The sequence below is a fragment of the Cucumis melo genome, chromosome 2 (genome assembly GCF_025177605.1).
Source record: "Cucumis melo cultivar AY chromosome 2, USDA_Cmelo_AY_1.0, whole genome shotgun sequence".
Taxonomy (NCBI): Eukaryota; Viridiplantae; Streptophyta; class Magnoliopsida; order Cucurbitales; family Cucurbitaceae; genus Cucumis; species Cucumis melo.
The window spans coordinates 25,517,098-25,529,154 of record NC_066858.1 but is presented as its reverse complement, the minus strand read 5'-3'; the positions used below and the strand labels follow the sequence as shown (position 1 = coordinate 25,529,154).

Sequence of the window (12,057 nt, the reverse complement as noted above, 5' to 3'; positions counted from 1 at the left end):
GAATTTTCTAACCGTTAGTCCATGAAGTAATTCATAAATTGATAATTTTTGTCCACTTTGGGTGTCATGTATTAAGAACAAGATTATAAAAGGTGTGGCAAAGTGGACAAACTTTAGGCTTTAGGCCTCGGTACACTGATATCAATTGAAAATGAAACAGTTCCAGAAAGCTCTCGTGGCAGCACAAGCCCATAAATTGCAGCTTATTGTATTTATCAAACTCTCTCAAGCTATTGTAGAACTTGATTAGAGAGTTACAAGCAGAAGCAATTATACAGGAACAGAAATAAATGGCAAACCCTTCCCTTCAAGCATTAACATCACATTTGCTTCCACGATGCAGGGTTTTATCATATAATATGAAGATGAAAGAAGATATTGTTGCCTGATCAGAAGATGGGATATTGCAATACAAATGAAGAATGTAAACAGAAGTACTGGCTCTAAAAGAAAATGGAAGAAGGGCAAATCTTGTATTGCTCTCATTTCTAAACCCAGAGACTTGCATTTTGTCATTGCGGTATATATATTAGCAAGCAAATAAGTTATGATGAATGAATGAACCAATGAATCAAACTGCTCCAAAGAATCACAAGCGTAAAGACCACAGCATGAGGCACCTCTTTTCTGTCAGAACAACGACTGGCCTACTGGTTTTTTGCAAATTGAAACGCATACACTTCAACAGTCTGTTGTTGATTGAATCCTTGACAGCTGAACCAAATCTCATGACTAAAAACAAGTAGGAACATAGTCACAAGAAATTTCACCTGATGTGTAGTTGATATTTGTTCTATGTGATGATTAAGTTTCAATCGGATTGGAGGAAGATTAAGTGGCACCGGTGGTTTTGCTTTCTGCAGATCCAAAGAGCTTACAAACTTCGTTATGCTTTCGAATGTGATGTGGGCATTTAAAGAGCAGATCTTTGGCCTCAGAATATCTGCCTTCATTGAAAAATGAATTGAAAATATGAAGATAAGCAGACACGGAAGGATATTCTTTTGAACTAAGAACCTTCAGAAAGTCATCAGCATCCTGCACAGTACCAAACTTGGAGATATATTGAACAAAGGGTTCTGGAAAAGGTGGGTAATTTTGTTTCTTCATTAAACGAAGGAGGGCCATGGCTTCCTCAAGTTTTCTAACTTCCAAAAGATTTTTAATTAAGTGTTTGTATGTTGCCTGCCATGGTCTTACATGAGCCTTATTCGTCAACTCAATCAGCAACTGATAAGCACCATCTAACTTTTTCTGGCTAAGGAAACCATTGATCAACACATCCAAAAGATCAGCATCTGGATCACAGTTCTTCTCTATCATCTTTGCAAAACAAACTAAAGCAACGTCAAGTTTATTGGCATTACAATGTCCTTGAATTAAAACAGTCCAAGTCTTGATATCGGGAATACATCCTTGTGCTTCCATCTCATCCAGCACTTCACGGGCTTCCTTAAGTCTCCTAGCCTTGCAAAGTCCAAATACCAGTTGGCTGAATGTAACATTATCAGGTTCATATCCTGCATTTCTCATAGACTTTACGATATCCTCCGCATCATCAAACTTTCCTCTGCTTGTCAACGACCTATGGATTCCGTCGTAAATAGCTTTGGAGAGACTGTACCCTGAAGCCTCAAATTTCTTGGCCACTCTGTAAACCAAGCTCAAATCTGGATTGTCACTAGCAGCGATGGTCCGCAAAAGAATGCTGCAATCTGGCAATGAGGGCTTGTATGGCCCATCCATCATAAGCTCATAAAGCTTGACAGCATCACCCATCATCTTGCTCTTTTGAAACTGCCTGGAGATCTTTATGTAAGTGTCGATATCAATATCAAGACTAGCATTCTTCATTTCTTCAATCACGCCCCAAAAAGCCTTGATCGAGTCATTCCGTGCAAGAACCCTGGCAATGGCATTGTATGAAACTGTGTTATGATCATAATCCGGCCTACAACCAACCCAATTAAAAAAACTCAAGGCTTTCAATGGAGAATTTCGAAGTTCCTTCAACACTCTAATTACAAAGTTATCTGATAATGCAATACCAAGCTCCTCAAGTTTTCCAGCAACATCATTACTCCAATCAGATCCTAAAACAATATGAACCACCTTCTGCACAACACTGTCCATGGCATTTTCTTGAAGCATTCGATTGTAAAAATGAGCCAAAGCCGTGGCATCAGCAGCCTTCTTCGCCTTTCTCAAAACCCCTAAAATGGTCAAATAAGTTTCCTCATCTAGGTAAAACCCTCGTTCTTTCATTAACCTTAACGTAATCCAGAACAATTTCATGGACTCATTCTGAACAAAAATCCTAAGCAAAATGCTATAAATGGAAGAACTTTGAGTAGACCCATTTTTCCCAGAAGCCCAGTTGAAGAAATCTGAGGCCTTTTGGGGTTGTTTGTCAAGTCTTTTCAAAACATAGACAACAGTTTCGTGTGTGAGTGTAGGGTTTAAAGTCTCTAATTCAGTTTCTAACATTTCCGACCAATCGTTGGTCGAAACAAGCTCGAGAAGCGAATGGGGGTTCGACGAGAAAAACAGAACAGGATGGTTGATTCTGAAATGGGGGATGAGGGATTGATGAGAAACATAAGAAGAAGGTGAAAACCGAGTCACCTGGGGATATCGAGACCGAGTCGAAAAGAAGGAATTTGCCAATCTGAGGGAAGTGAAAATTGCGTTTCTTCTCGTCATAGTTGCTCCGAGAAACCCCCGTCGGCTGTCTGAATGATCTACGACGGCAGAAGGTCTCCCAAATTGGGGGTTTTTCTTAGGGTTTCTCCAAAGGGCTGGGCTACGAGTCTTGATGGGTCGGGTCGGTCGGGTTCAATTTTAATCCAATCAAATGAATCAAGAGGAAACGAGATTTAAGACGACGTTATTTTGTTATATCATTTGAGAAGAGATCTCGAGTTGTAATGCAAAGTATCCTTAGTTTCTTCAAATAGTTTTCTCCTCCTCGTCTTTAGTGAGACGTTTGAAAAGTAGTTTGGTTTGATTTCTTTATCGTAACGTTCTTCTTTAATAAAAGTAACATTATACACGTATTATTTGATTTGACATCATGTAACAAACAATTAATAAGTAAAAGTATACAATGAAAGATAAAAATTACAAAATGCAAAACTTACAAATTGTAGTTTTGCATTTAATTCACATAAACGAACTTAGTCACCAAAATAAGATAACATATGTCATATATATTAAATAAATGATAATTTAATAAATTGAAGGCAAAAAACATATATCAAAGTATCTATACCAAAAGTGTGTGTGTATGTATATATGTTACTTTTATTCAATTTAAAAAACTTAACATTTCTTTAAGTTTGTATTTAGAAATTTATAATTGGTATAGCTTTTGTTGGCGTACAGTTCTTGTCCAGAATGTCTGTGATCTCCGTAGTATAGTCATATTTTGGTAGAGAAATTCGTTTGTGTTGACCTACAAAAGAGATGGACTTGTGGACTAGTGTGATGCATGCCATATCGAACGCCCTCTTTTGTCCCTCATTGCTTAAGTAGGCGAAGTGTTTAGTTTGGCTAATTAAACAGAATATTGTTTACTCCTAAGGTGAAGAAATGAAACTATTTGAAGATCGGTTACGTTCTTTAACATTCTCTTCGAAATTTGGAATATTAAATAGTGTTAGTATAGATATAGTTTATCCAACGTTGTAGAGTTTTGGTCAAATGAACTTCAACTCAATTATTACCCTTTGGTTATGTGGAAGCGAGCTTAACCAAGACTCAAAGTTTTGATTTCTCTTTTCAAGACGTGTAAATTCTTCGGATGTTATTGAGCTTAGGTCTTACCTTGAACTACCTTTAAACATTTTTGTTCTAAAGGGTAAAGTAAAGTATAAAAATGCACGGCAAAGACCATTGTTTGTCTCTAGAATATACAAGTTTATGGAAAGAGCGTTGTTAAGTACTCCCATTCATTGTTTAGTTCAAGAAACTTGTACTTTCCGACTAAAGAACATCAATTCTAAATTAGATAACTTCACTCGTTGTTACAAACGCTCCGTTCATACGAAAAAAATGTAATGCATCTAAAAGAAAACAGAGTGAGAATGAGTGGAGGTTTTGGTGGCCGGCATAGGCAGCAGAGATATGTCAGCAGCAAGAGGCTCCACCAACCATTGACTTCAACGCAAAGTTTCCATACTGCCATCAAAGTTATGAGACAGCCGTCCAACGTGTCATCCTTTTATTGGTTCCTTGCCTTAAACTCTGACCTCAATAGTGGACTTTGATCAACCCATCACTCACCGTTGGATTTAGGGTTTGATGGGAAAACTCTCTCACTTGATGATTCTCATCATAAACCCTAGATTTTGGAGGAGACAACAAAGGAAAAGAAAAAACAAATCCTAATCGAAAAACTCTCGATCCCCTCTTTCTTATTTCTTTGAATCAATTTTAATAATTTAAAAAGGAATCTCTCTTTTGATCATATGATTAAAAGAAAGTTACATAAAATTTAATCAACTATATATATTCCTCATATCATAATTAAGAATATCCAAAAACCCAACATAGATTTTGTAATTATGATTTTCCCACAAAAGGATAATTATATATATATATATATATATATATATATATATGTAAAGACTCTATTTTAATAATAATCAACCCATTATTGGTATATTATATGCTACACCCTCTACAACCTTTACTTCTAGGAGTTTGGAAGGTTAATCCTCATCAACGAATGTACTAAAACAAAGATTATAAACTCAATTTATCTACTAATTCAAAAAAAAAAAAATTAAAAGATGCACACATATTAATATAGAAACCAAATGTCGATATTGTTTGTTGTGTTGTGGAATAGATTCACTTTCTTGAAAGAAAAATTTGAGAAATATTGATCAGAAATTGCATACACATCTGTACTTTATCTTCAAAGCTAATTTACATAGCATCTCAAGTTCGATAATAAAATCTTTTTTTTCGTTCTTTTTTTTTTTTCGATTGCTATATTAGTCCTTTCCAAAGTGTATATATATGGGGCTAAATAAAACAAAATTTATAAAAGATAAGAGACCAAATTTTTTTGAAAGAAAAAAGCGTGGAAGAACAGCAAAGAAGCAAATTGATAAGAACCGACAAAAAAGATAAAAAGGGGAAAAGAAAGGGAAAAAAATGAACATCTCTTAACTTCAAAGTTGCATTTTTTTTTTCTTTTATAAAATAAAAAAGACACATTTTCAAATTAAAGAAAAATGAACAAAAATATGTACAAAATATATCAAAATTGATAAGACTTTTACATGAAATTTTAAATATTTTTATCAAATTTTCAATAAAGGGAAGTTTGGTTATGGTTTTAGGAGACTTATAGCCCCCACCTTTAGGGCACCACTATTATCCCTTCGCCATTAAAACATCAATCTTTTTATGTTATCATTTGAAGAAATGTGCCCTAAAACCCCACTATAAGATTAAAGCCAATCCCAACATATCCCAAAATAAATCAATAAATTAAATTAATATATTGCATGCGGGAATAATAATAATAATAATAATAATAATAATAATATATATATATATATATATATATATATTATCTTTTCACTACTATATATATACACACACACACACACAGATTATATTCACTGTCATCAAAACACCATTGATTAAGCTATATGGATATGGAGGCTGATATGGCTTCTTCTTCTTCTTCTTCTTCTTCTTCTTCTTCTTCTTCTTCTTCTTCATGTTGTTGGGATTCTGATGAGATAATGGGAAGACGAAGCTTAAAACGACCGCGTTTGAAGAATGGTTTGTTGTTGTAGCTCATCCATTCATCTAGGCAAAGGGGGAATCAAGCTCTCTGGTCCGACTATATATATATATATATAATATAATTACATCTATATGTTATAGTATCCACTCTTCTTCTTCTTCTTCTTCTTCTTCTTCTTCTTTTCCTTCTTTTCATTTTAGATTAATGTTCTTGTTCTTACTAATGTATCCTCCCCTTTCTTTTTTAAATATATATTTTGTCTCTTGGTTTCTGATTCCTAAGTGAGCTCTGCATTATTATTAATATATATGTTAAATTATAACTTGATTTTGGGTTATAAATCAAGAATTAATTGGACCTAGTTTAAATCAATAGGAAGTATTGAGTACTAGAGTATTATTCTAGTAGTATATTATAGAATTGGTTTATTATTAATTATTCCCCGGGTTCGATTCTTGGCGTATGCATTATTAACTTGGAATTTTGTAATATATGAGAGGATAAGAGAATAAGAATTTGTAATTAAACCAACAAATTAGATCATTGTGAACTCGTATAAATAGAAGTGATGTCTTAAAACTTGTATAAGTAAAAAGAGATTTGATTGATCAATAACACGAACGAATAACCTATATCTCAAAGTTTTTTTTAGATATTTGAAAAAATTGGAACAAAAAACAAAAGTTCATATTTATTCGTTAAGAAACAAATATAAATTTAAGAATTTCAAGAACAAAATCGTTATGAAAAAGACGACATTGTGTAACGAAATATGGAATGATATAGTTGGAAATTTCAAAGACAAGATCCAAAATTTGTGATTGAGGAATTAAATTGTGTGGCCTTTTTTCTTTCTTTTTGTTGATTTAGGGTTTAGGGTTAGGTATAGGGCAGAGAAGACATTGTTGAATATGATGATATATATACTGAGATTGAAGTTTATTATTGTCAATTAGGTCTGAATGCATTGAAAGTGAGGGATGTGACATTGTGAACATATCACACACACACACACACACACACCACTCTTTTTATAAAATTTTCTTTTTTACTGTTATTATTTCTTTTAATATATAGTTGACTATTTAATTTATTTGTGGTGTATGTGTTTCTAATAATGATGGGTTTCTCTTTGGATTCCTTGTGAACCAACTTATTATTATTATGACATGCAAGAAGATGTATATTTATCATTTTTAGGACCCAAATATGTATATACCTACTTCACATTAACTTAGAACAAAGATAGAGTGTATAAAAATTCCCGAACTTCAATTTCCTTCTCTCTTTTTGTTTCTTTTAAACAAAATACGAGAAGTCGAGGGATTAGTAGACATACATTTAAATATTTCGACTAGGTTATTGACACATATATAGCACGTACACTTATCGCACCTTAGGTTAAAAGATATTAAATGATGTATTGATAATCAAAATACATAAAGAGCGTGTAAAAGAGCTCACAGTTAAGTTAATTATAACAAAATTAAAAGTGAAGAGACTAGAGAAAAGCCTTCTAATTAAGAAAATACTAAAAGCATTAAAATCTCAACGAACCCTCGGTTATTTGCCTCTTTAATTATGCATATATAAAAGTTTACCGAGTATAAGTTGCATATTTATATGTTTTAAAGTCACAATCAATACATCGTCTTTAGCATTTCTCTTTAATATGAAGCGCTTAGAGTGTTAATTGATTAAATAATTACATCGTTTAGAGTCGTAACAAGTGATGAAATTGTTTAATTTAGTTTTATGACGATCTAGAACATGCAAGAATGTTTAAGTTGGTGTTTTGAATGACCAAATGGTCTCGATTTTATACATGAGTTACGAGTATTAACAATTTTTGGATCTAAGATTTAGAGAGATGATATATGTAAACCATTTAATTCTATTCATGAGCGTAATTAATTAATATATTGCTAGTTAACCATGTAAATTTCTATAGTGATTTTTATCCGACCGGTGGGAATGAGTTCAAATATAAATATTTTATTTTTCAAAAAAGGAAAAACATGGTATGATTGGTTAGAAAGAGAGAAAAAAGAAAAGAGGAAATGAAAAAAGGAAAAAGAAGAGAGAATGGGTGTGGAAAAGGAGGGATGATGGAAAGGGCAGAAAGGGGTGGAAATGAAAGTGGGGAATGAGACTATGACTTTAGCTGCCTCTCCCAATCTGCTTCCTCTTAAAAGCCTCACCCTTTTCTTTTTTTTATTTTAATTATTATCATTTTTCTTATTTTCTTTTTAGTTTTTTCAAATTCTCCTCCAAGAGAAAAACATAATTCCCCATTTCCCACATTCCCTCTCTTTTCATTTTCAATCTTCCACTACTTTGTCCAAATAAACTTTATTCATACTTCAATATATCAATATTTTTATCAATATTTTCATATTTTTATGAGGTCGACATGAGAGGAGTCATTTAGAACCCTATCTACGTAGTGATCCCCTACAACAAAAGTCCGAAAGAGAATTGAGGCCCATTGTGCTACCTAGCCCACCTCTACATTACTAAGAGTTTGCCCTTTCTAAGATCTAATATCTTGAGTGTTTATATAGTTTTGACTAAATTTTAACAAAAATGCCTTTAAAATTGAACGTTCGTGTCAAAAATACTTTTAAACTTTAAAAAGTTTTAAAAAATGTCCTAACTTTCGAAAAGAATTAAAAAAAAATACATTCAACATAAGTTTTGGATGAAAATCGTTAAAGTTTTATTTCAAAAATACTCTTGAACTATCATATGAGGAACATTTTTTTTTTTTGTAGTTTAACCAATAACTTTTTTTATCAAATTTGGTTTTTGAGGTATTAAGTTGTTATTCCAGCTGTGTGATTATTATAGTCTATTATATAATAATAGTCTCCATTTAAAAGTAAGGCAGAGACTATCATAGTATGGATTAGAGGAGTAAACAAAGTAAAAATTGAAATAGTGATATTACAACATTAGAATTCAAAATATTGCATATACAACCTTTTGAATCAATTCAACAAGCAAGAAGGTGCCACCAACCTAAAGCTATTGTGCAGTGCCACTAAACATCTTAAACATCATTTCCAATCAATCTGGGGGTAGCTTAACTAGTTAAGTAAAACGTCCTCGACTAAGAGGTCGGGGGTTAAAAGACCAAAAAAATCATATCCATGGATTAGAGGATTTTCAGAAAAACTCCATGTGAACATCTGAACTTGCAATACGCAACGAAACTTGCTGGTGTAATTCATTGAGTCAAGCCAACTGATAGTTTGATAGATAGCTTGTGGAAATATAGGCATCAGAACAAGCCAACAAAGATGGTTTCCACAAACCAGAGCGTTAAATAAATAATCCTCGAGACAATATATTGATTGATATTAGTTTAACAAATTTCAACAGTATCAAAAAAACAAGAATTTCCAAACGACTGATGTAGCTCCCAATCCTATGAGATGCTAATGACAAGCTGCAAATGAAGCAAAGTCTGCAAGCTTATCTTGAACCCATGTGAATGCAACAAAATAACTATGGAAAAAACATATAACTTTGGTATACAGTCAAGTAGCCAGGCATAAGATGTTGATTTCACATTGTCCCAATTGGACTTGAAAAGAAAGATACCATCTAAAACTAGAATATTGATTAGTGATTTGAAATCATATAGGTGAAAATTTGCAGACTCTTCATTGAAAAACCTCAACAAAACTAAGCAGAAGCATAAGAGGGGAAAAAGAGTATCTGCGAATGTACCATCATAAAAACATTATCCAGCCACGCTGGATGTGTTCGAGCCAACCAACGAGAGAACAAAACTAAAAATATATGACATTGAATCCAGAAAGTTTCACAAAATGAAGAAAAGAAATCACTGATGTTGGTTCAAATTTAGCCTAACTTAAAAAGGAGTAAAGAACATTTCGATTGGTTTCCACAATTAAGTTGTGTCTTCCTATCACTCACTCGATAATTGATTGAATCACACCAGCACCAACAGTCTTTCCACCTTCTCTGATAGCAAACCGCATTCCTTGTTCACAAGCCACAGGCATAATCAGTTCCACAACCATTTTCACTCGGTCTCCTGGCATAACCATTTTCGACTCCTCGTCCTTGTCGTTCATAATCGAAGACACCTTGCCAGTGACATCAGTCGTCCTCATATAGAATTGTGGTCTGTAACCAGCGAAAAAGGGTGAATGTCTACCACCCTCTTCCTTCTTCAACACATACACAACTGCACTAAACTTGGTATGTGGGGTGATAGTGCCAGGCTTGGCTAAAACCATCCCTCTTTGGATATCAGCCTTCTGAACACCTCGAAGCAACAACCCAACATTATCCCCAGCCAAAGCCTCATCAAGAATCTTTTGAAACATTTCCACCCCTGTTACAGTTGTGTTTCTAGTTTCCCTCAATCCCACAATATCCACTGTCTCTCCCACTCTAACGGTTCCTCTTTCAACACGCCCTGTAGCGACAGTACCACGACCAGTAATAGAGAACACATCTTCAACAGCAAGCAAAAATGGAAGATCTGTTTGTCTTTCAGGTATTGGTATATAACTATCAACAGCATCCATAAGTTCAAAAATTTTATCCACCCATTCATTTTCACCTCTAGCAATATTATTGTTAGCCATTAAAGCTTCCAAAGCTAACAAAGCAGAACCAGCAATAATTGGAACATCATCACCTGGGAATTCATAAGAAGAAAGCAACTCACGCATCTCCAACTCCACAAGCTCCAAAAGCTCCTCATCATCGACTTGATCCTTCTTGTTCAAAAACACCACCATATTAGGAACACCGACTTGCTTAGCCAACAAAATATGCTCCTTCGTCTGTGGCATTGGACCATCAGCACCAGAAACAACCAAAATCGCTCCATCCATTTGAGCAGCACCAGTAATCATATTCTTGACATAATCAGCATGTCCAGGACAATCAACATGAGCATAATGTCGACTCTCAGTCTCGTACTCAACAGTAGCTGTATTAATCGTAATACCACGAGCTCGTTCTTCCGGGGCAGCGTCAATTTCATCGTATTTCTTTGGGGCTTTGCTTAAAGCCATGGTTAAAGCAGCCGTGAGAGTCGTTTTACCATGGTCGACATGGCCAATTGTCCCAATATTGACATGGGGTTTCTTCCTCTCGAATTTCCCACGAGCGGCACGAATTGTTAAGGAACGAGGACGGTTTACAGAAGGGGAAGAGAAGGAGAAAGGACGAATTGAAGAAGAGTTCAAGAAAGAGGAAGAAAGGTTGGAAGAGGGTTTGGAGAAAAGGGAAGAAGAAGGGGAAGAAGAAGAAGAAGGAGAAGGAGAAGGAGAAGAAGAAGGGTGAGGGAAAACAAGCTTGGAAGAAGTGGAAACGGAAGCTAAGGAAATGGCCGCCATTGGAGGAAGGGAGAGAGGAACCTAAGAGAAGAAGAAGAAGATGGGGTTTTGGAGAGTGAAGAAGAGTAGTGTTATCTTGTAGAAATGGTAAGAGAAAAGAGAGCCTCAAATGGGAGTTCTATCCAATTCTGCCATAGCCACAATTCTGTGTATTACCCCATGTCGCTTACCTTAGGTATCCTCCAATTTTTGTGCTACTGTTACCAAATTGAGTGGCTAGGGCTACTTTTCAAATTCCTATTCTGTCCCTAATATATTCTTAAAATCCCAAATCCGTCCTTAATGATGCGGTGTCGTTTTCTGCTCCATAACTATCCTAAACCCTTCATTTCCAATACGCTCCTCCGGCAGCACAAACTTTCCGTGCTATTCATTGTTCCAGGGCTTGGATTTACTATGTTTTGGGTTTGGGCTAACCCTTTGGACTCCAATCCAAGCCCATTGATGAAGCTAATCTCTTTACTATACTTTAATTCCCATCATATTTTTAAAAAATTAGACCTTTATCTGTTCCATAGATGTGAAAAATGAAGTTTGGAGTTAATATATTAGAGTCGAAGAGTTTGTATTTTAGATTACGAGTTAGTGAGACAAAGTTCTTCGATAAAAGTGAAAAATAGAGAAATTGTATGAGATACTTTCCATTTGTTATTCAATCGCTACAAGATCAACAAGTTTCATAAGCTTGGGCATATGTTTCTGACATAAAAACACTCTCACTCTTTTCTTTCTTGTTTTTTTAAAACCGCTGTGAAGTTCTTGAAGACATAATCAAAATCATGTGATAGAGCGAAGCACACCTGCACTTGTCTTTGTGAAGGGTGAAGGTGAAGCAAACCTAGCATCATTTTAGATCGAAGTAGAATGGACGACTTACGATTGAAAGTATGTTCTTTGGATCGATGA

At 34.6% G+C, this 12,057-nt stretch overlaps 2 protein-coding genes across 2 annotated transcripts; both read right to left on the bottom strand.

Annotated features, from left to right (window-relative positions):
• Nucleotides 1-103: 103 nt before the first annotated feature.
• Nucleotides 104-2,703, bottom strand: LOC103502372 (pentatricopeptide repeat-containing protein At3g48250, chloroplastic). The gene has a single exon (XM_008466289.3). It carries the CDS (start codon nucleotides 2,701-2,703, stop codon nucleotides 832-834), a length of 1,872 nt encoding a protein of 623 aa, XP_008464511.2. The 3' UTR covers nucleotides 104-831.
• A 6,853-nt stretch (nucleotides 2,704-9,556) lies between these two features.
• LOC103502373 (elongation factor Tu, chloroplastic) lies at nucleotides 9,557-11,336 on the bottom strand. Its single transcript, XM_008466290.3, has one exon. It carries the CDS (start codon nucleotides 11,149-11,151, stop codon nucleotides 9,709-9,711), a length of 1,443 nt encoding a protein of 480 aa, XP_008464512.1. The 5' UTR covers nucleotides 11,152-11,336; the 3' UTR covers nucleotides 9,557-9,708.
• Nucleotides 11,337-12,057: the final 721 nt, after the last annotated feature.

Coding starts and splice junctions, on each gene's coding strand:
- LOC103502372 (XM_008466289.3), bottom strand. CDS start 2,703: ATGACGAGAAGAAACGCAATTTTCACTTCCCTCAGATTGGCAAATTCC.
- LOC103502373 (XM_008466290.3), bottom strand. CDS start 11,151: ATGGCGGCCATTTCCTTAGCTTCCGTTTCCACTTCTTCCAAGCTTGTT.